The sequence below is a fragment of the Glycine soja genome, chromosome 12 (assembly GCF_004193775.1).
Source record: "Glycine soja cultivar W05 chromosome 12, ASM419377v2, whole genome shotgun sequence".
Taxonomy (NCBI): domain Eukaryota; kingdom Viridiplantae; phylum Streptophyta; class Magnoliopsida; order Fabales; family Fabaceae; genus Glycine; species Glycine soja.
In genome coordinates this window covers 7,189,021-7,210,987 of record NC_041013.1, presented here as the reverse complement: position 1 = coordinate 7,210,987, position 21,967 = coordinate 7,189,021, and the positions used below count along the sequence as shown (strand labels likewise).

Sequence of the window (21,967 nt, the reverse complement as noted above, 5' to 3'; positions counted from 1 at the left end):
GCTGATTTGTCAAGATGTATAGTGTTCAGTGTTTAGTCAGCATTGATCAGTGAAATTTCATACATACATTAAATCAACAAGTATCCTGAAGGTAAGAGATCTCTTGATGAAATTTCACACCAAACTTGAGCAGAATGTACCTTTAAAATTTTGTTTGTTACACTTGATAATCTCAAGCCAAATCCAATTCAATTTTCATATAAAAGAAAGGCAAGTTCCAAGCAATGGAGCTGATTAACAGTGATGCTTGTCCAGTTATGAGTCTTATGACAAAATTAATGCAACAGAAATACACTTTCTAAGATGAAGTTACGCAACACCAACTATGTAAGCATTCCAAGAATCTTGTTGCTGAAAACTTGTAGCCTCTTCATATTTTACATTCTTTCCCGCACCAAACCCCTCTGTTCTCATAATTTCTGTGGTGTCTGGCATCTCTCGAACCCAAAAGTGAACAGACCGAAATCCAGCCTCTTCTAGGCAATCCCTAATTTCAGGCAATGTCCACCTGAATCACAGCATCACACCTCTTACGATGTTAAAAATTACCATAATGCACAATAAAACCAAGAATGCAATTGAAGATTGAGAAATACTGAGCATAATTTTCAACTCAAAAATGGAAAATCATTTATGAATTAATGTTGGAAAAAGAACAAACAATACAAGAAGTCAAGAACTTACAACCGCCAGCTGTATGAAAATGCATGGCGAAGTTTTCTTTGTTCCTTCTTCATATGAAAATGGAGGCTAATCCTTGTCTTCCGTTGAATAATATCAAATTCAGCTTGCTCCCATACATACTACAGATTTGATTACAACGTTCACATCATAAAATATATACAGGATAATATTCACAACTTCAATATTGACAATCAAAGAAATTCAGTAAGAATATACTTATTTTCATGTACTAATAATATATATGATGCCATTGTGTTGGAACTTGGAAAAACATAACATCCTTGTCCCACAAGTAAAAGGTTCTAGCTCCTCAAATCTGGTGTCATGTAAGTTATATATCATAAGCATGTAAAAATAAATAACTACAAAGGTCAGGGAAAAAGCTACAACAATGGCAAAAGAGAAGAAAAAGCTAAAAGAGAACTGGAATAAGAAAGTTAACCGTGAAGCTCTGACATACCTGCAAATTCAATAGGTCAATCATAAAAGACTTGTAACGAGTGAAAATAATATCAAGGGTAAGATATGGGAAAATTCAGGATCATGTGGCAACAAAATTGAATACAAGTGGAACAATTTTAGTAAAGAATGTTAGAGTGTTTATACTACTCTACGTATCGACTATTTATCTGTCCAGTGTTCCCCGTGCAGGTGTGTCAAAATTTCTTTAAAGTGTGTCCAAGTGGATCAAATCCACATTATCCTAGAAAGGAAATTCCACATAGATTGTGGCAAGGCAACATCTTCATGTTAGTCTAATAATTGTTACAAATTAACATCAAGAATATTATACCGTAAAATTGGGAAATCTTCTCTGAAGCCTCAACTTGTGCTCTGATGACGTACCCCCATATAAATCCATCACAAAAATTCCACCTTTAGTTGACAAGGCCTCACGAGCATGCTTGAAATACAGAACCAGTTCTGCTCGTTTATGTAGACAACAGCAGCTGTAGTTAAAAGCACACACGATATCTCTTCCAGGCAGTATTATGTTTCTCTTAGTATACTTGTCATCTTGAGCAACAGAGCCTGTTGGAGCATCAGATTCTGGCACATCAGTCTGAAGATTTTCTTCATTCTGTGACAGTGAAATGTCACTTACCAGCTGCTGAGGATCTATTTTTACAAGTTTAGACTGAAGAGGTTGTAGGACATTCCCATGAAAGAGAGACATTCTTGAAAATCCATCAGCCCCAACTTTAGGTATGTTGCTTTCCATGCACCAATTGAGTGCCTCAAGATCCAAATCTAATCCTACTACTGTTCTTCTTGAATCACTGCGGAGCCATTCTGTACTGTTAAACATAAATCACTGTCATGTAAGTACACTGGGACTGACAAAAAATAATCAATGGACATCAAAAGAGAAAATGGTTAACAGTGCATTTGGAACTGTGTTACGAAACCGCGTTAGGGTGCCATGACCCATTAGTCACAATATGTAGTGCACAATTGGACAGCCTGAATGTAGTTCAAAACACACACTGAATGAATAAAATCCCATTTTGAAATAGATTTTCCCAATCGGGCATTTAGATTTTATAAGCATAAATGAAATAACAATAAGAAATTTGGGAGTAAAAAATCCCAATTAAAAGGATGCCATTCAGGATACAAAGCAACCACATTTTTTAAAACCAAATCAGAATTTGATATGCACATAAATAATGAAAGAGCATAATTTATGCAAACTCATGATAATATATGGCAAGTGGTCATAACTCATAACCCATAGATTTTGCCTGTAGTATTAGTGATAGTGCACAGTATTTCTCTAAATATGCTAATCTCTGCAAGACAACTTCTAGTCTTCAACTTAGAGTAAACCATTTAGATTGTGAGTGTTGATCACTTTAGGCCTGACTTTACAAAATTCTAACTCAAGTTCTTGACTTTGCAAAATGTCATTCACTTTTAGTCTTTTTTAGTACGAAATGAAGTAGAAAAGAACCGTGTGTTTGGAACTGTGTTTAGAGAGACGAGCGACCAATCATTCGCTACATATTATAGATTCCGTGTCATGGCACCCTAACTAGAGTTTGTAATGCAGTTCCAAACACTAATGAACGACTATTTGCAAAATCCAATACTAAAGGTAGGGATTTGTAATTCGAGGAACCAAAGCAAGTGATGGTAATAATAATCTCAAGGACTAACGAGGGTTTACTCCTTCAAAAAGAGATAACAATTTAGTATGTCCAAAAGAGAGTACTAATAAACTAAAAGAGGCATAGCTAAAAGAAAGAAAGAAAATACAAATGGCAGGATATACCTAAGAAGCGCCGTGCCACAGAAATCTTCTTGAAGATGGAGGGGCATCCTTCCACCCACGTACATGAGAAAGAACTTTTGCAAATAACTTATATCTCCTTTGGGTGACTGCACAAACACAAACAAAAAGCATGATTCACTAAGCCACATTATGAACTTTTCAATCAACACAAAACATCACACAATAATAACCCACCAATTTGGCTGCTAGGGAACTCAAAAACACTAAGAAACACATACATAACTACCAAGTTTGAATATTGTAAATTTCATCATTCATCTATATAATATAACCAACCAAACCAAGCAATCCCATTGACAAAGATACAATTTTTTTAAAATGGGGACACAAACCTGCACAGATTGTTGGTAAAGGAGGAACTTGGAAGGCATATCATGAGATTGGTTTTCATGACCTTCTTCTTCTTCTTCTTCTTCTTCTTCTTTTTCCTCATTGCTGTCATCAGCACATTCTTCTTCAGATGGTGAGGGTCTTGGAGTGTCATCAAAATCATGGTCCTCTTGAAGATAGTTGAAAGACCCTCTTCCACGGTGTCCCTTCTCGTGCCTCTGCTTCTGCTTCTCTCGTTTTCCCATTTCGCCGCTGAAAAGTGAAACCCCCACTCTCTCTAACGTCAACTCTACACAACGAAAACTTTTTTTTTTTTTTTTTGTCGTACATAATTTATATATTGATGCAAATATTAGTTTTCTTACAATATTTGATTCTTTTGCATTGGTTGAAAATTATTACTAAAATTTCCTTAATCATTAAAATTCTTGATTTTTAATCTTTATAAATGAAATTTTATTTAACTTTAATATTTTAAATTATCTTTATAAAGACTTCAAATGTGTTTTTGTATTTTTTTTTCTATTTTTTAATCCAAATATCTATTGTTTTTTGTACAAATAAAAAAATCACTATTAGGACTCACTATTAAGTCTTTCATTTTAAAATTATTTTTAATTAATTAATATTATTTACGATCAACACTTTTAAATTTGAAGGCTAACTATTATTTCATAGAGATATTTTTTCTCTATTAAAATATATTTATTAATTAAGACGTTATTTTTAGGTTATCACGTTTTATATATTTTATATTATTATTTTAATTTGATCAAAATAATTTTTTACTACGACTGCCAATATATCATATTGGAATTTTTAATAAATGAAAACAATCATTCATTCATTGAGATATTAGTTTTTTTAACTTCATTGTATTGCAAAATTTGTTGTAATATTATTTCCTTGATTTAATTAAAGTATAATTGTTCTTGTCTACGGCCTAACACTATTGATAATCCTAAATCTTCCAAAAATATTACCTAAAAAAATCTCCTAAAATATCTTCTTACTAAATCTCTGATTTCTTTTGCATTGTAAGTGTTGAATGTTTTTAATATTTTCAACCCATTAAATACATTTTTTTTTATTGAAAACTTTCTTTATAAAATACTTAGAAGATTTGTAATAGAACTCAATTATGCACCCGCAAGCTGTTTGAGTTGTCTAATTAACTGATCTTTACCTTACTCATTCTTTATTTGATTAATTTACTCTAAAATCTTTTAACGAATATTTGTTTTATGGAATTTTTTTTACTGTCGGAAATGTTATTCTCTGTATATAACATGATAATATCATTCTTTGATATTTTTTTAAAAGTTGCTCGGTTACAATTTTAATATTCCTGAGAATATCTTTTAAAATTCAAATAATTTAAATAAAAAATACACAAAAAAGAAATTAATTATATTTAGAAAATAATTCCCCTCATTCCCATAATAAACATGGGTCATGGACATATAATATTCTCATGTTAATTTCCCAAAAATAAACTTTTAATATATGAAACAAATGTACTCTTACATAAATATTTTCATTACCACATTAAAAAATATTTAAAAATATAAATAATAATAATCGTTATTCTTTTGGTTGACATAAGAATAGGCATAACGATTAAAACTAAACATGAGAGTAACTATTTGTAACTAACCCGACTTTAATAAAGATAAATCCCTTTCGATTGAGATTGAATTTGAGTTATTAGCTATAGTTTCTAAGTTTCTTAATATATTTTAGTTTCTGAATTTTTACCTATATTTTAATTCAAATAATATAAAAAAAGAGAGAGTTGGACTAGTACCATACATGACATGTCCAATCATGTATATGAAAGAATCCATTCCTTAATATACACAATTTGATTGTGTCAGCTTTTATCTTTTAATAATTATCTTTTTTTCTTTATAAACACTTAAATATATTTTTCATATTTAAAAAATAAATTATTTTTATTTTACTTATTAAATTTTTTTTTTTTTCATTTAAGTATTCAATATTTTTTATGTTTCACTTTTATATCTATCTTTAATCTCATTTTGTGAAATAATGACGTGGCAGACAGAATGTCACGTTATTAATGCATAGTCACTAACACGTAAGCAAAACAAAATGACATGTTGTTGCCTCCACTTTCGGCACTGGGTCCCAATGTCATGTGTCCAATTCACCTGTGGAGTTGCCCCACTTTCGACACCACCACCATCACCACTATTGCCACGACCACCACGGTGATCCCTTTGCTCATAATCAAGATCATTTGTGGGCAACTCATACTAACAAATTGAACAAGAATTATGCAATTCCAACAATGGCAAAATGCAATCTGTGTGATATATATACTTATAAGGGATTTACTTCGCAGTCTCACCAAGCTCGAAGGTGTCTTTGCAAACAGTGCACTACGAGGAATCTGACGCTAGTAGCTCCTTAATGACAGAGATGTCTGACAAGCCCTTGACAACGGACTTGGAGGCCGGTGGGGTGTCGTAGTGGTTAAAGTTGTTCTTAGTGAGGTGTTGGATCAGCTCCTTAAGGCCTGACTCGAAGAAGTAGTTGTCATGGGTGATGCCGGGAAAGCGAAAGGCTCCGCCAGGGTCATTGGAATTGATCACGAGTTGGAGGTTGCAACGCTATTAGGGTTTGAATATAGTTATGGAGGAAGACGAGTGAGTTTGTGATAGAGGAAGGGATCTTTGGAAGAGGAGCAAAAGAGAGAACGAGAAGGGGAAGGGGAGATTTGAATTTTTAAATAATTTAAATAATAAAAAATGATATGAAAAGTTTGTTATTGTTCCGTTGATTAGATGTTGATGACGTGATACTCTATCTGTTACATCATTACTTCACAAGATTGAACTAACTAACAGTAGATACTAAAATAAAACATAAAAAAATATCAAATACTTAAATGGAAAAAAATTACATTTTAGGTAGTCAAATGAAAATGACTTATTTTCCAAATATAAAAAATATATTTAAGTCTTTAATAAATAAAGAAATGTCCACGAACTATGATAATATGAAGGGAAGTCGTGATCTCTCGTAGGATAGTGTTTTGGATCTATGCCAAACAGTGATTAATGAACTTGGCTGGGAAACAATGACTGTCTAATGACAAAAGCCAATGATGGAGACTATATACTACAATAAAATTTCAAAATTATTTATTCACTACAAAATTCAATAATCTCCAAATCTCATCAACAAGATACAGGGGCTACACTCTAAGCTGCTCATAATGTATGAGCCAGAAAATAGTAGGTGCAAGAATACATCGACTAGATGTTCTTGCAAGTATAGAAGTAGAACCACTCTAAGCAAGTGGATGGTAAGTATATCAAAGATTGATGAAAAACCGGCATGGATTCCCCTCCAATGACTCCCTATACTCGATTTCTTCAGCTTGGTTTATATAGCCTGTCCTCACAGGAAAGCCGACAGAAGACTCCAAGCACTATTCCCTGGTAGAAAACAAATTAATAAAATCAGAAATTAAAAAGAAAGAAAAAAAGGAAAGAAGTGAAGAGTACTTTGCAAACCAAATTATACTTTCACCCAATTTTGAAACAACTCAAACATGAAGATAAAAATCATTATACTATAATGTGCACATCATAACTATCGTGACTTTTTTTCCATTTTCTTCCCTAAGACGAGGAACTGTGGAACCCCCCACCCCCCGCACCAACTCCCGCTTTAGTTTTTTTAGCCCCCTCCTTTATCTTTGAGAAAATTCTGCAATCAAAATGATTTTCTTAATTCTTCTGTTTATCATAATCTTGATCTAGGCAGTAACCCGTGCCAACAAATAACCAGACAGCAGTGGGAGGGTAAAATGATGCTATGAATAATAAAATATCAAATATTGGAGATGCGCAGGAACCAGCACAGGTCAGACATAAAAGCTATGGCATCAACATCAGATTATAGAACATCAATACATAATATGCATCAATTCAATCAAAAACCCAACACCACACAATAGCTATTTTATGCAACAACTATTGCTTTGGAAATTCCACATCGGCAAATTCATCATGAAGTTAAAGCAGATGACCTCTAATGCAAGAACAAGCAATCATGTCTCACAAATTGACATGCACCAACTTAGGCAACAAGTTTTGCAAACTAACATCCTTGCCTGGATAAAACATTTTATGTGATTTATTGCATAAATAATAACTAAGTATTTGCTAAATAAGATGCGCGGAGAATGAATCATTGATTTTTTTAAACTGTTCAGGCAAAGCAAAAGAGTGTTTTAGAACAAAACAGAGGGTGTCGGGGAGTGTTTAAATGTTTTTGGTAAAGTATACATATGTTCTGTGGTTTTTGAATTTAGGCATGGGTAAATTCATTAATCATTACTATGAAATTCATCCAAAAGGTTACACAATTGACAACAAATACATGTTCAAACAAGAATGTATGCACTGACAATTGACATGCATAATGCACCAACATAAGCAATAATCTAGGCAGACGAGCCTTCGCCAGGAAAAGCAGATAAACTGATTTCATCACCAACCGACAAAAATTATTTCTTCGATAACATGATTTGGTCCGCACTATGATTTCCATAAATTGATATAGCATATAAAGACGCAAGATCTTACACACCAGCCAACAGTTGAGTACATAATTCAAGATTGCTGCTCTGAGCAGCAAACAAAAATACATCCTTTCATTTAAAATCACATCCATATTGACATGTGGCTACATCTAGGGTTTCCAAAATTGTAAACTCTTGTAATTTCTCTAGACTAGGTCCATAAACTATACATCCCTAATTCCTGCAGCATCATTGCTGCTAGAAATGACCTATGATCATAAATATTAGGGAATCAATAATACTCAACTGGGATTATGATGGACAGCATCCAACTGTTCACATTGACTATTCAGGACCCAACCCAGAAATGTATTAGTTTTGAAATTCTTTTATTTCATCATTGAATGCGTGTTTGGAAACACATTTAAACTTTAAAGAGGATAAACATAGATCAATTGAGCCTTTGATGCAACTTCTACTGTGGAGAGTGTTAACAAGGATGTGTGAATCTGGAGTAACGGACATGGTTCCAAACTATCTATAAGTAAACTTTTCATTATAATTTAACGCTACCAATTTATTTTTAAGATAAAGGTTCCATCTTATAGCATGTTTGGATTCCCCTTTTTCACCGACGTGTGCATGTCCATTCTGAAGCATTATAGAGTTGTTTCTACTTCATTTGCATAATATGACATGAAAACATAAATACATGTGCATTACAGTTGAATGTTATTCCAAACGCACACTGAATCTATACTATATGCCCAGGGATGGATCTAGAGGGGGGGGCGAGTAGGGGTTCGAGCCACCCCACCCCCCTCCCCTCCTTGGATCTTTTCAAGTATATACATATATATATATTTTTAAATTAATTAGTATAAAATTAATTTTGTATGTGGTTATTATAATAATGGTTGATGTTAATTAGTACAAAATTGTGTAAGATTAGTTGTGTTGTTTATTGTAATGATTAAAGTGATAACTAGTATAAAATTATGCAAAACTAGTTGTATGTTTGTTGTTATTATGATAACAATTAAAGTTGTCATCATTTAATTAAAGAAATTAGCTTAAATTTTATGTGTAAAAATAGTAAATGTTTTAAAAATGATTAAATATATTAAAAGTTAGACATTTAAACAATTATAAAGGAAGAAAAAAAAATTTCCCGCCTCCCCTTTATAAGGTTTCTGGATCGGTCCCTGTATATACCTAATGCCTACATTCCATACAACTAACTACAAGTAAATAACCTAATGCCCTACAATACAACAATGCCAAACACATTAAGTGCATAGAGAGGATCAAAGCAAAGCAATACAAACAAAAACAGCATCACACATACCACTTAATAATCGACCCGAAAAGAAAATGCTGCATGATGGGGACCTTCTCCAAGACCTCAGCTTTATACATCTTGAGCAACCCACTGTTCACCTTATTCCAATTGGGCACCCCACTGATATCATCCAACATGGGTGAATGCTCAGCAAACACCCCCTTCTTCACCTTCTTGACAAAGGCAATGCCAGCAAGGTACATATACTCATTAGAGAAATTCTCCAAAATATCCTCATTGTGAATGGACTTAGGCTTCATATACTTGTGATCAATCAACTGCGAGGACCCGAATATGAAGGGCAAAAAGTGATAATCATCAAGCCCCCACACACCATGGGACCCAGCAGGCTCCAAGCAGTACTGCAGCTGCAGCTTCCTCATGAGGTCCAGGTACTTCACAAACACCCTGGCCACCACGGCGGGGTAGTCCTCCACTCCGATGACCCCGAGCCGCGCGAGGCAGTACAGCCACGCCGCGAAATTGGTCTCGTGGCCGGTGCCATAGTCGATGCGGCTCGAGTTCCCGAAGGAGTCGGTGAAGTAGGGCACGAGTTCAACTGTTGCGGGGTGGAGATTCTCCGGTAGGAGGGTGAGGATGAGGGATTCGGCGGAATTGGACATCTTTTCGTGCCAGGTGCGGTAGGCGACGTTGCCGTAGCGAGCGGATTGGGGGACCGGGGGGGTTTGGTCGGCGATTAGGGTTAGGGTTTGGAGGATGGAGAGGAGGGAGGTTGTGGCGGGGGAAATGTGGCAGGGGTCGGAGATTTTTTTGGCGCGGATGGATTCGGAGAGGGCGACGACGAAGCCGAGGAAGTTTTTGCCGGAATCGGAGGAGTGGAAGCGGCTGATGTCGTCGGGGGAGTGGATGCGCTTTGTGGGGAGTTGGAAGTGGTGGGGCGGGGGCAAAATGGGAACTTTTTGGGATTGTGGGACCGGGGAGAGGATGATGGCGCGGGTGGAGTTGGGGTCGGGGGGGATGGCGGGGGCGCGGATGGGGCGGTAGGTTGGGGGAGGGGAGGTGAAGGTGGGGGTTTGGGGAGGGGGGGCGAAGGTGGTGGGGCCGCCGCACTTGCAGCAGGTGCCGGTGGCGAGAGGGGAGGAGGACGAAGGTGGGTGGTGGTTGTGGTCGCCGTCGTCGGTGTGGTGGTGGTGGTGGAGGTTACCAGAGTCTTCCATGGTTGCGATCGATGGTGGTGGCGATGTTGCAGTGCAAGTGAAGGGGAAGAGAAAAAACTGAATGAGTGCGTCCGTGGGCCCGGCCCAGTTATAACCTTGAGTTTTCGTAAAGGCCTTTGATTGATTATAATGTATTATTGAGTGTATATATTTTTTTCTTAATTATTTAATTATATTATATATTAGAACATTAACCAAACAAATTATATCAAGGTGGTCCACCCCCTAGCCTTGCTTCGCAAATATACACTAAATGACACATTAAAATGAATTTGAGAAAAGTTAGAATTCACACTAATATCTATAAACAAATCTTTAACCTTATTCATTCTATATATATGGGGGAGGATTTACGTGTCTCATCCTTTAAAAATATTTTTTAAATAGACATTGTTTGTCATTAATTATAAACACACCTTTTAATAAAGATTTGAACCTTAATTTGTTATGTAGTAAAAATAATAATCCTTTCATTATACCTATACTCAATGTTTAATAGGGGACAACATGATGAAAGGAAACACAAAATTTGAAATTTAAATTAAAAGAAAAAATCAAATTTTTTGTAAGTTAAATTTCTTTTTGTTTTTATCAATTTTTTTACCAAATAAAAAATTAACTATTATTTGTATTTTCTTTTATTTATGCCCTATTGCAAAAATGAATTATTGTCTATATTTATTTATTTCTTACAAAACACCCAACTTCCTCTAGAAAAAACAAAATAATTCAAACGCAACGCATTACGCATGCGAGACGGAATTCTCCGTAGTCTCCCTATTCGCGCATTCACACATCTAACAACCAAAACCGTCAAAAAAGATCGAACGGTTCATAATTTTTAGGAATAAATCTATCTTAAAATACGAATCCAAAACAAAACACCATTTGATCTTCATCGAAGGATCCCAATCGATGAACGTATAAATCCGTAAACACACGGAATCCGTCTGCGTTCGAAGGAAGGTTCGACAGAAGAATCTTCTCTGACTCGCCCAAACCAAACGCTTTTCTCTTTCCACGCGCAAACAAAACACCCTTTCCTTCTTCTTCTTCTTCGTTCCGATCAGATTCTTCGAATTCTGAATCAAAATTCATCGAAGAAGAAGGAGAAGGAGATGTATAGCAATTTCAAAGAGCAAGCAATAGAGTACGTGAAACAAGCGGTAGATGAAGACAATAAGGGAAACTACGCGAAAGCGTTTCAACTTTACATGAACGCGTTGGAGTATTTCAAAACGCACCTCAAGTACGAGAAGAACCCTAAGATCAAGGAGGCCATCACTCAGAAATTCACCGAGTATCTCCGCCGGGCCGAGGAGATCCGGGCCGTCCTCGACGATGGGCCCAGCGGCCCGGCCTCCAGCGGGGACGCCGCGGTCGCCACAAGGCCCAAGACGAAGCCCAAGGACGGAGGCAAAGATGGAGACGGCGAGGATCCCGAGCAGGCCAAGCTACGGGCCGGGCTCAACTCCGCTATCGTTAGGGAAAAGCCCAACGTGAAGTGGAACGACGTCGCGGGGCTTGAGAGCGCCAAGCAGGCTTTGCAGGAAGCGGTTATCTTGCCCGTGAAGTTTCCGCAGTTCTTCACTGGTGAGGATTTTGACTTTTCAGTTTTCTTTTTGTTTGAACGATTGAAGGAACTTTGATGTTGAACATTTGAAATTTAAATTGTTCGAATGGAATGGTTTCAGGTAAACGACGACCTTGGAGAGCGTTTTTGTTGTACGGACCGCCGGGGACGGGTAAATCGTATTTGGCCAAGGCCGTTGCCACAGAAGCTGATTCTACGTTTTTCAGGTAGATTTATTGATATCCTATTGTTTGAGATTAGTTAAGTACCTGCTTTGGTGAGCGGTTGCAAAATTGGTTCTGAATGAAATAGGTTTTGATTGAAATTTATTTTGAAGTGACATGATTTATGTAAGGAAAAAAGTTAACCTAAAGGCATTGATTAGCCAATCAAAAGTGGAATTTCAATTCAAAATTTTGAACTCAATCAATTTCTCATTGCGGAACCAAATTTTTGAACATTTACTAAAACTACATCAACTGATATTTCAATGTGGTTTTGAATCATTCAATGTTAATCCAAACACGCACTGAGTTTGGTGGATGAATGTGTGTGCATATGGATGATTTCACATAATCATCAACATTGTTATTTTTAACATTTTCAATTTCTGAGTCTAATAGTTCTGCTTGTCAGTGATTTTGTTTGAAAAATAAGGTCGCAAATGTAAGTGCTTAGGTTAGGTGGGCATTTTTTTGCTACATGTTTTAACTTTTTAATTCTTCACCAGTGTTTCTTCGTCAGACCTGGTTTCAAAGTGGATGGGAGAAAGTGAAAAGCTGGTCTCAAATCTTTTCCAAATGGCACGTGAAAGTGCACCTTCTATCATATTCGTTGATGAAATAGACTCTCTATGTGGTCAGCGTGGAGAAGGGAATGAGAGTGAAGCTTCAAGGCGTATTAAAACTGAGCTTCTGGTGCAGATGCAGGTAATGAATTTATGGTGTCATGGTGTAGTTACGTTAATTGGAGTGATATTTTAGTTGACATTTGAATTGCGTTATCCTGAACAAGTCAAGAAGCTTGAGTCCCAGTTTATGATGTAGCTGTCCTGTAATGCTGTATATATGCATCATTTATTGAAAATTTGAAATCCTAAAAAAATGTCTAGAGTTTAAATACTATGAAACATCGATTCATTCTACAATAGTTGATTTGAAGAGCAGAGTTGAGCTAATTCAGTTTCTCCTTATCAATAGTTTGGGTCTTTTTGTTACATTTGATCATGCAATAACTGCAACTCTTGAAATATCTTGATCTCTATTGGTTCCTTTAATAAGCCATCTGACACAAATGGCCTTTAACAAGATATTTATAAAATATCTTATTATATCTTTTTTGTCTTGGAATACTTTAGAAAATCTTAGGTTCTATCAATTCGTTTCGTTGTTTCTTTGGGTTAGTAGGCTTGTCGTATTAGGGGGCTTGGGCTTGTACTAGTAATACTAAACTAGTCATAGATCCATGTCATAGAGATTCGACAAAGTTTAACGTTGGTTGTCGAAAGCCTAACACAACCCTCTCCTTTTATTCGGGCTTGGGACCGGCTAAGAATAGCAAAGCTACCCTAGGCAGGATTAGTAATACTAAACTAGTACTTCACATTTTTTATTATATCTAGGACTAATGAGAAGAGTAAATAGTATGATTTTTAGTGCTTTGAAAAAGGAGAGAGGGAGACCGAGAAGGATATTAGAGGAAGCTTTTAAAGAATTTTGTGGTGAATAATATCTTTGAAAAGTTGGTCTTTAACCAAACTGAATGACGTCCTGCGATCAATTTACTATTATAGCTAGGCCTAGGACTATTGTATCTATCATTTATTACACACAATATCAATCTGAGAATATTATTGTCTTTATTCTCTCTTTCTCCCTTTGCCTACTACCTAAACATTATAATTCAAGCAGTTCTTATCCTTGACTTATGCTGCAAATTTGTTTTAGTTTTCCACCATTGTGCATATTGCCTTGTATATCCACATCTATTATATTCCATTCTTGCTTCTTTTTTTGTATTTCTTGGTTTCCGGAGTTTTTAAAATCCTAGATAATTATCTTGTTAGAAAATAGAAAGTGTGGTTCTTGACATAAATTATTCAATATTTTAATGGTGTGAACATTTGCAGTTATTTTTTTTTGGGGGGCATCCATCATCACCTGACTATTATACTTGGCTATAGTATTATTATACTATTTTTTGCTGGTAAAAAAATCTGTAAAGTAACTTGTTTGATGGTTTTTAGTCATACAGAAAGTTGCACTCAGCTTTTTGACTAACGACTTAAATCCGGTTGTATTTAGCTTCTTTCTTTAAGCTGAACATAGTAGCTTGTAATTTTTTTCAAAAAAAAAACTGTTCAATCCCTCCCCCAATAATTACTATTTACTATTATCATGCATCCTTATTTTCCTAATTCAGAAGATCCAAGGTTTCCAACAGCTTTGGTGTCAATTTTCTTTTTCGTGTTTGTTCCTAATCATAATGTAGTTTGTCCGCTTTACATTGTAGGGTGTAGGACACAATGATCAGAAAGTTCTTGTTCTAGCAGCTACAAATACACCTTATGCTCTAGACCAGGTAAGAAGACAATAGTTCTGTTTACTTTTTTTATTTTTATTGAGTCAATGGGATGCCGTTTTGGTTAATCAACTTGTAATTGCAGGCAATAAGGCGGCGTTTCGATAAGCGTATATACATACCCCTACCTGATTTAAAGGCTCGCCAACACATGTTCAAGGCATGGGCAATATACATGATGATGTTCATTGGTCTTATTGTGTATTGTGAACCTAGCAAATGGCCTTACAATGTCTTTTTCTTGGTTGATAAATTGAACAGGTGCACCTAGGAGATACTCCCCATAACTTGGCTGAAAGTGATTTCGAACATTTGGCTCGCAAGACAGAGGGGTTTTCAGGTTCAGATATATCTGTCTGTGTAAGTTTGACTTCTATATTTAATACCTGGTTAGAATAATGATCATTTTATTTGGATTAGTGTTAAAGGTAATTGGACCTATTCTACAGGTGAAGGATGTTTTATTTGAACCTGTTCGCAAAACCCAAGATGCCATGTTTTTCTTTAGGAATCCTGAGGATATGTGGATCCCATGTGGACCAAAGCAACAGAGTGCAGTACAAACTACAATGCAGGATCTTGCTGCGAAAGGACTTGCTTCTAAGGTATTCAAGATGCTGCAGATTTTGATGATAGTAGGACTGCATAACTTCTTTTTCTAAATGAGAATTAGAGAATAAGAGTTTTTATGTTCTTGTGTGCTGTACAGATCCTGCCACCACCTATATCGAGAACAGATTTTGACAAAGTACTTGCTAGACAAAGACCCACCGTAAGCAAGTCTGACCTTGATGTTCACGAGCGATTCACAAAGGAATTCGGAGAGGAAGGATAATTCTGACAGAATTTTTCTTCAACCATCTTCACTAGTTTAAACATGTTATGATTTGTAATTTACAGAGCTATTGGATCAAGTGAAATGCATATTTTTACTAATCATAATTTGTGTATAAAAACAGACTGATGAAATGATCAGAAAAATAAATTTTATGTGAATATGTGATTCCAGTTACTCATGTTGGTCGGCTTTTTGAATGTAGATGTCACAAATTTTATGATAGTTATAGATTTGAGTTTTTTCAGATTCCAAGCTGGGGTGAGGGTTGACAATTTCAGCTGCTATGCTTCACCCAGCCGCAAGAGACAAACTAATTTCATCACTAAAGATGCCGATTAAGATATTCGTTTAACTGTAAAATCAAGATTTGAGCAGGTTGTTCAACCAAATGTGATATTACTTAGCAATTCAAATTAGTCCTAGAAAAGCATATAAATTGTCCTAAACGTGGTTTATATATGCGAAAAATGCTTGGAAAGGTCATCTTTATTAGATGTGACTTGTAAGAGAACAGAAGGCATTGCTAATGATGACACGGTCTGAAATTATCAATGGAAACAAAAAAAATTTGGCCACCTCTGATTGTTTGAATCGTAGGGACGGCCAGTTGATAATTTGAAGAAGTGAATGGCATGTAAGCTGTCTAGTTACGATCAGTTCCAAATGTGAGGAGGTGATCTGCCAACTAGATATATTAAAAAACAAAATAGGTTTGTTTACATATTTTGCAGAGGGATTAATTAGGGAAAATTATGAAGTAGGAAAAAGAACTAGTGTAAAAAAGAAAAACCACATTAATTAGAAGGATTCAGCCATTCGTCTCTGTATGTGCATACAATACCAGAACTTTAAAGTTTGATATGGCCCAGTGGTTGGAGAGGGGAGAAGGGAGGAGGGAGAGTCATGAGTTCGAATCCCCCCAAGTGATATTTTTAACAAAACTAACCTTTGTTGATACAAAAAATACCAAAAGAATCTAAGGATGGAACATTTTTGGCAGAGCACCTAGTAATGAAATATAGCTTATATTTTCTATCTTTTTATTTTTTTTTAAGAATCTTAATTGCACTGTAGCTTATGGTCTGTAAGCATATGCGATTTGTGGTTGCCAATAACATACTCTCAAAGTTCAGACAAGGGAACCACCCATCGTCCTTTGCAGTTTAAAATATTGAAAAATTTGTATTAGTTCCAAATAAGGTAGCTGTGAATGATACAAGTATCAATCCAATAATTGCTGTTTATAATTCGTCCAAATGATGTTAGTTCGTTAAATATATATTCATCTTATCTCCTCTTGTGAATGTCATTTAAGTTTTTGAAGAATCCTAAATGTACAATAAGTTATAACCAGAAACATATAAAGCCGGCAATGATTATTTTTATATGTGTGACATGACATATAAGTTGGTCCGTGTATGCTATAAAATAGGTGAATCACCAACCAAAAAATGAATCAACATTTCCACATCTAGCATCTATTCTGGACCCCTTCAACTTATCATGAGGTTTGCCAAAATTTTGAGCTCTTTCACCCTTCTGTTCATTGGGTATACTTTGGTGAATGGATCCACACCAAAGGTAAGGAGCATATTCACTTGAACTTAATGCATGCTGTCAACGTGAGTTGCATGCATCTACAGCCTATGAGCTACATTACTAGCAGCTCCTAACTACTTATATAGAACAAAACTAACTTTGGGATTTGCATTAATGTAGCATTATATAGTTTACATGGGAGATCATTCACACCCTAATTCAGAATCTGTAATCAGAGCAAACCATGAGATACTAGCTTCAGTTACTGGAAGGCATGTCACTCAATTTAAGATAAAACTCATGGAATTCATTATAACTAATGATGTTATTTTAAGCTTGATTTATTCAGAATGGAATAGCGTAGTCTAACATAGTCTTCCTCTGTAAATTCTTTGCACTTTTTAGCCTCAGTGAAGCAAAAGCAGCAGCACTCCACCATTACACTAAAAGCTTCCAAGGTTTCTCAGCCATGATTACACCAGAGCAAGCTAGTCAACTTGCAGGTATTTATTCCAGTGTTATACCCTTCTGTCTTTATCTTTCCCACTATATTGGCCAAGGAAACATTTTGAATAAGAGATGGAAGACTAATTCAATATTTTGAGAAAGGCTTCTCGATTTAAATGGGGTGGCTCCAAGCCTCCAACAATTTGGAGCCGTATATTTTCAAGTTTCAGAGTGATAAGCATATTCTATATGGAATTCATTCACCACTTTCTTGATCAGGCTCTGAATGACGTTTTGAATTGTGTTTCAGAATATGAATCAGTATTGTCCGTATTTGAGAGCAAAATGAATAAACTTCACACAACACATTCTTGGGATTTTCTTGGATTAGAAACTATCAGTAAGAACAATCCTAAAGCACTGGACACCACATCCGATGTCATTGTTGGTGTTATTGACTCTGGTAAATACTTTCTCTCATACTATCTTTTTTCTTTCATTTTGATTACAATGAGTGACTCAACATTGGTTTTCAGGCATCTGGCCGGAATCGGAAAGCTTCACTGATTATGGACTAGGTCCTGTGCCCAAAAAATTCAAGGGAGAGTGTGTTACTGGTGAAAAATTTACACTGGCCAATTGCAACAAGTAAAAACTCTTTTTGGAATTCAAAATCCATCAGACTGATTTTTAAATTGATGTACTGAATATATATATTGATTATTGAAGTAAATAAATTATGAACTTGAAGCTGTTAAAGTGTAATATAAAATCATTTTTGTGTTTACATCTAATAGTTTAAACTTTTGGGATAGTTGATTTATGACATGGTATTAGAATGACTATGACCAAGAGGTCTAGAGTTCCATCTTTACCAGTTACCACCCTTATTCTTCTAATAAAAAAATGAATTTCAGCTCAAGGTAGATGGATCTGTGTATTGTCCACCCTTCAAAGTTCAAGGGACTCTAACATCAGTGAATGAAGACTTATCATACAACTATTCATGTTTCCTCACCTAATAGCTTAAACTTTTGAGACAGTTTATGTTTGTGATAATAGCTTACTCATGATATGCTATAGAAAGGTACAAATTGTCATTTGCTAACTATGTCACCTCACCTGGAGTTTGGATTTTTCAGGAAAATTATTGGTGCTCGGTTCTATTCAAAAGGGTTTGAAGCAGAAGTTGGTCCTCTAGAGGGCGTTAACAAGATTTTTTTCCGGTCAGCCCGGGATGGTGATGGACATGGAACACACACAGCTTCCACAATAGCAGGCTCCATTGTTGCTAATGCCAGCTTATTAGGTATTGCCAAAGGAACTGCTAGAGGTGGTGCCCCAAGTGCGAGACTTGCAATCTACAAGGCCTGTTGGTTTGATTTCTGTGGTGATGCTGATATTCTTTCTGCCATGGATGATGCCATCCATGATGGAGTTGACATACTGTCTCTTTCCCTTGGCCCTGATCCTCCGGAGCCAATTTACTTCGAGAATGCAATCAGTGTAGGAGCATTCCATGCATTCCAAAAGGGTGTTCTTGTTTCTGCTTCAGCTGGAAACTCTGTTTTTCCACGTACTGCATGCAATGTTGCTCCTTGGATCCTCACTGTTGCTGCTAGCACAATTGACAGGGAATTCAGTTCCAATATCTTACTTGGTAACTCAAAGGTCTTAAAGGTGAAGTCAATAACACAAACCATTTCTTAATTTATCAACAGCATACATCTAATGCATATCAGTATCAGTTAGTAAATCAAGAAAGGTTTGCATCTTCAGGGTTCTTCTCTGAATCCAATAAGAATGGATCATTCGTATGGTTTGATATATGGAAGTGCTGCTGCAGCTGTCGGAGTTTCAGCAACAATTGCAGGGTATATGCTACATTATATGGCTAAGCACAAACTTCATTGTTGATAAATGTTTCAGTTTCTACATAACTTTTTGCTTCTTGGTGTCTACTCTCTACTCTTTACTCTAGACGGAAAATGAGACAATATTTGTTGCAAATCTATTTTTTTTTCTTTTTCTTTTTAAAGATAGACAACTCTAGTCTCCTTATCTTCCATATCATTAAACCATTAACAAAAAAAAAATGTGGATATTTAGAATCGCACGGCTTGTTTGTTTGACTCCCAATAGCAAAAACTTGAGTGTCATATTTTGCATAAAGTATCAGAACTATTCTTGGGTGATGATTTCAACTCAAGACATTTGAAGTGACATGATTCAATTTTTTAATCTTAACTCTAATTTCTTTTGTTAACAGCTTCTGCAAGAACAATACTCTAGATCCTACATTAATCAAGGGTAAAATTGTAATCTGCACAATTGAGAAATTCAGTGATGACAGACGAGCGAAGGCCATAGCAATAAGGCAAGGAGGAGGTGTTGGAATGATACTTATTGATCATAATGCCAAAGATATTGGTTTTCAATTTGTCATCCCAAGCACTCTCATTGGTCAGGATGCTGTAGAAGAGCTTCAAGCATATATAAAGACAGATAAGTGAGTTTTAAAAGTGTCATAAGTGTGAAAAAAATCTCTAATATCGAATTTAGTCACACTTTATTGTCAAAAGATTAATCCATGAAACATCGCCTGCTAATGCTTTTATTATGTCAGAAATCCCACTGCTAGAATCTACCCAACAATAACTGTAGTTGGTACCAAACCTGCTCCGGAAATGGCAGCTTTTTCTTCCATTGGACCGAACATAATAACACCAGACATTATTAAGGCAAGTTTACTCAGTAGACTATATGTTTAGACCTGCATGCACCAGAGATCCTCTTCCTAGTTTGATTTTATGTTGACACACCCAAATAGGAAAAAGAGGATATAGTGTTGAAATTTGATCCTATACTAATATATGTAAAATGGTTTGCTCTCATCCAACTATGCAGCCCGACATCACAGCACCTGGAGTGAATATTTTGGCAGCATGGTCTCCAGTGGCAACTGAAGCCACAGTCGAACAACGATCCATCGACTATAACATCATTTCAGGAACATCAATGTCTTGTCCACACATAACTGCAGTTGCAGCAATTATAAAATCTCACCACCCACACTGGGGTCCTGCAGCCATAATGTCTTCAATAATGACAACAGGTAAGTTGTTCTTGCTACACAAGTTCTTGTCAACAACAAAAACCATGAGAATAGATGTTTGTAAGTGTGATCATCCTAAATCAATGCTTTTGTTCTGATAATTACAGCAACAGTTATGGATAACACACGCCGCATCATAGGAAGAGATCCAAATGGAACTCAAACCACACCATTTGACTATGGATCTGGACATGTTAACCCAGTTGCATCACTTAATCCTGGATTAGTATATGAATTTAATTCCAAAGATGTTCTCAATTTTCTATGCAGCAACGGGGCAAGCCCAGCACAGCTTAAGAACCTAACTGGGGCTCTTACTCAATGTCAGAAACCTCTTACAGCTTCCTCCAACTTCAATTATCCTTCAATTGGTGTGTCCAACTTGAATGGAAGTTCATCAGTGTATCGTACAGTTACTTATTATGGTCAAGGGCCAACGGTATATCATGCAAGTGTTGAAAATCCATCTGGTGTGAATGTTAAAGTTACACTGCAGAATTGAAGTTCCGGAAAACTGGGGAAAAAATAACTTTCAGGATTGATTTCTTCCCTTTCAAGAATAGCAATGGAAATTTTGTGTTTGGTGCTTTGATATGGAACAATGGCATTCAAAGGGTTAGGAGTCCTATTGGTCTCAACGTAGTATCTACATAACATTGAGTGATTATACCTTAAGAAGATGCATTTATTTATACCACTTTGATTTCTGCAATAAAAAAAAAGCTCAATAGATATCATTGAGGATTTCCATATAGCGAATTCTCCACAAGCAAGACTGGATCTTTATGTACCAAAATTGTCTGAGTCAATGACAGCAACATTGTCAATTTCTATTGCCTGTGATCATTTGCACATATATTCTCTGACTTATGGCAAACTTTTTTGGTCTTCTATTACATGTGTCAATGGTACTGCTCATTGTGTGGTTTATGGAAGGTTAAACTTTGTGAAAGCATGGTGTTGTTTTATGTAAACGTATTTTAAGGTTAATAGTTGCCACGAGTTCTCAAAACAAAATTATCCAACAATTACATATGAAGTCTAATGATTTGTATGTAATGCAATGAAAATTTAAAAATAATCTATAATATAAATTTTTTGCAAACTAGAAATTTAAAAATAATCTATAATCAAGAATATAAATTTTCTATGAAACTCATTAGATAGAGTGACAGTGGGTTGCACATGAACCGGATCCATTTCTTTATAGATGTATTTCATGGTTGGCTTATCCTCACAATCCACTAAAGACAGCTCCGCAAGTAAGGGAAAAGCACCCCTCAAGAGTGACCAATTCCTAGAATGCGTTAAAAACAAGAAATATGAACACAAAATTCATTATTTATCTAAATCAAAGGTTCATATGATCCAATAATCACCATTTACAATTCTTCCACATGCTGTTATTTTGTTAAACATATATCCATCTTATTCCTTTTATAAATGTCATTTGCTTTCTAAAGAATCCCAAATGTACGCTAAGTTAT

At 35.7% G+C, this 21,967-nt stretch overlaps 3 protein-coding genes and 1 pseudogene across 4 annotated transcripts; 2 read left to right on the top strand and 2 right to left on the bottom strand.

Moving 5' to 3' along the window:
- Positions 1-86: 86 nt before the first annotated feature.
- LOC114380495 lies at positions 87-3,617 on the bottom strand. Its single transcript, XM_028339582.1, has 5 exons — positions 3,313-3,617; positions 2,960-3,066; positions 1,478-1,982; positions 685-803; positions 87-508 (listed from the first exon to the last, which is right to left on the bottom strand). The coding sequence occupies exons 1-5, from the start codon at positions 3,553-3,555 to the stop codon at positions 310-312; spliced, it is 1,173 nt and encodes a 390-aa protein (XP_028195383.1). The 5' UTR covers positions 3,556-3,617; the 3' UTR covers positions 87-309.
- Positions 3,618-6,363: 2,746 nt separating this feature from the next.
- On the bottom strand, positions 6,364-10,496 carry LOC114380461 (serine/threonine-protein phosphatase 2A activator-like). 2 transcript variants are annotated; one of them, XM_028339532.1, is made up of 2 exons: positions 9,217-10,496; positions 6,364-6,777 (listed from the first exon to the last, which is right to left on the bottom strand). In XM_028339532.1, the coding sequence occupies exons 1-2, from the start codon at positions 10,386-10,388 to the stop codon at positions 6,771-6,773; spliced, it is 1,179 nt and encodes a 392-aa protein (XP_028195333.1). In that variant the 5' UTR covers positions 10,389-10,496; the 3' UTR covers positions 6,364-6,770. The 2 variants fall into 2 exon arrangements, with proteins under 2 accessions (XP_028195333.1, XP_028195334.1); XM_028339533.1 differs by lacking the exon at positions 6,364-6,777 and adding an exon at positions 6,798-7,051.
- An 845-nt stretch (positions 10,497-11,341) lies between these two features.
- LOC114380124 (protein SUPPRESSOR OF K(+) TRANSPORT GROWTH DEFECT 1-like) lies at positions 11,342-15,561 on the top strand. The gene is made up of 8 exons (XM_028339064.1): positions 11,342-11,981; positions 12,083-12,188; positions 12,692-12,890; positions 14,473-14,541; positions 14,627-14,701; positions 14,803-14,901; positions 14,991-15,146; positions 15,251-15,561. The coding sequence occupies exons 1-8, from the start codon at positions 11,507-11,509 to the stop codon at positions 15,374-15,376; spliced, it is 1,305 nt and encodes a 434-aa protein (XP_028194865.1). The 5' UTR covers positions 11,342-11,506; the 3' UTR covers positions 15,377-15,561.
- A 1,169-nt stretch (positions 15,562-16,730) lies between these two features.
- On the top strand, positions 16,731-21,371 carry LOC114379381 (annotated as a pseudogene).
- Positions 21,372-21,967: the final 596 nt, after the last annotated feature.

Bases quoted from the DNA above. Each gene is read 5' to 3' on its own strand.
- LOC114380495 (XM_028339582.1), bottom strand. From the start codon at position 3,555: ATGGGAAAACGAGAGAAGCAGAAGCAGAGGCACGAGAAGGGACACCGT. The intron at 3,067-3,312 runs GTTTGTGTCCCC...GTGTTTGTGCAG, and splicing joins TTTACCAACAATCTGTGCAG to TCACCCAAAGGAGATATAAG. The intron at 804-1,477 runs GTATAATATTCT...TCAAATCTGTAG, and splicing joins GAAGATTTCCCAATTTTACG to TATGTATGGGAGCAAGCTGA.
- LOC114380461 (XM_028339532.1), bottom strand. From the start codon at position 10,388: ATGGAAGACTCTGGTAACCTCCACCACCACCACCACACCGACGACGGC.
- LOC114380124 (XM_028339064.1), top strand. From the start codon at position 11,507: ATGTATAGCAATTTCAAAGAGCAAGCAATAGAGTACGTGAAACAAGCG. The intron at 11,982-12,082 runs GTGAGGATTTTG...GAATGGTTTCAG, and splicing joins GTTTCCGCAGTTCTTCACTG to GTAAACGACGACCTTGGAGA. The intron at 14,542-14,626 runs GTAAGAAGACAA...TTGTAATTGCAG, and splicing joins CACCTTATGCTCTAGACCAG to GCAATAAGGCGGCGTTTCGA.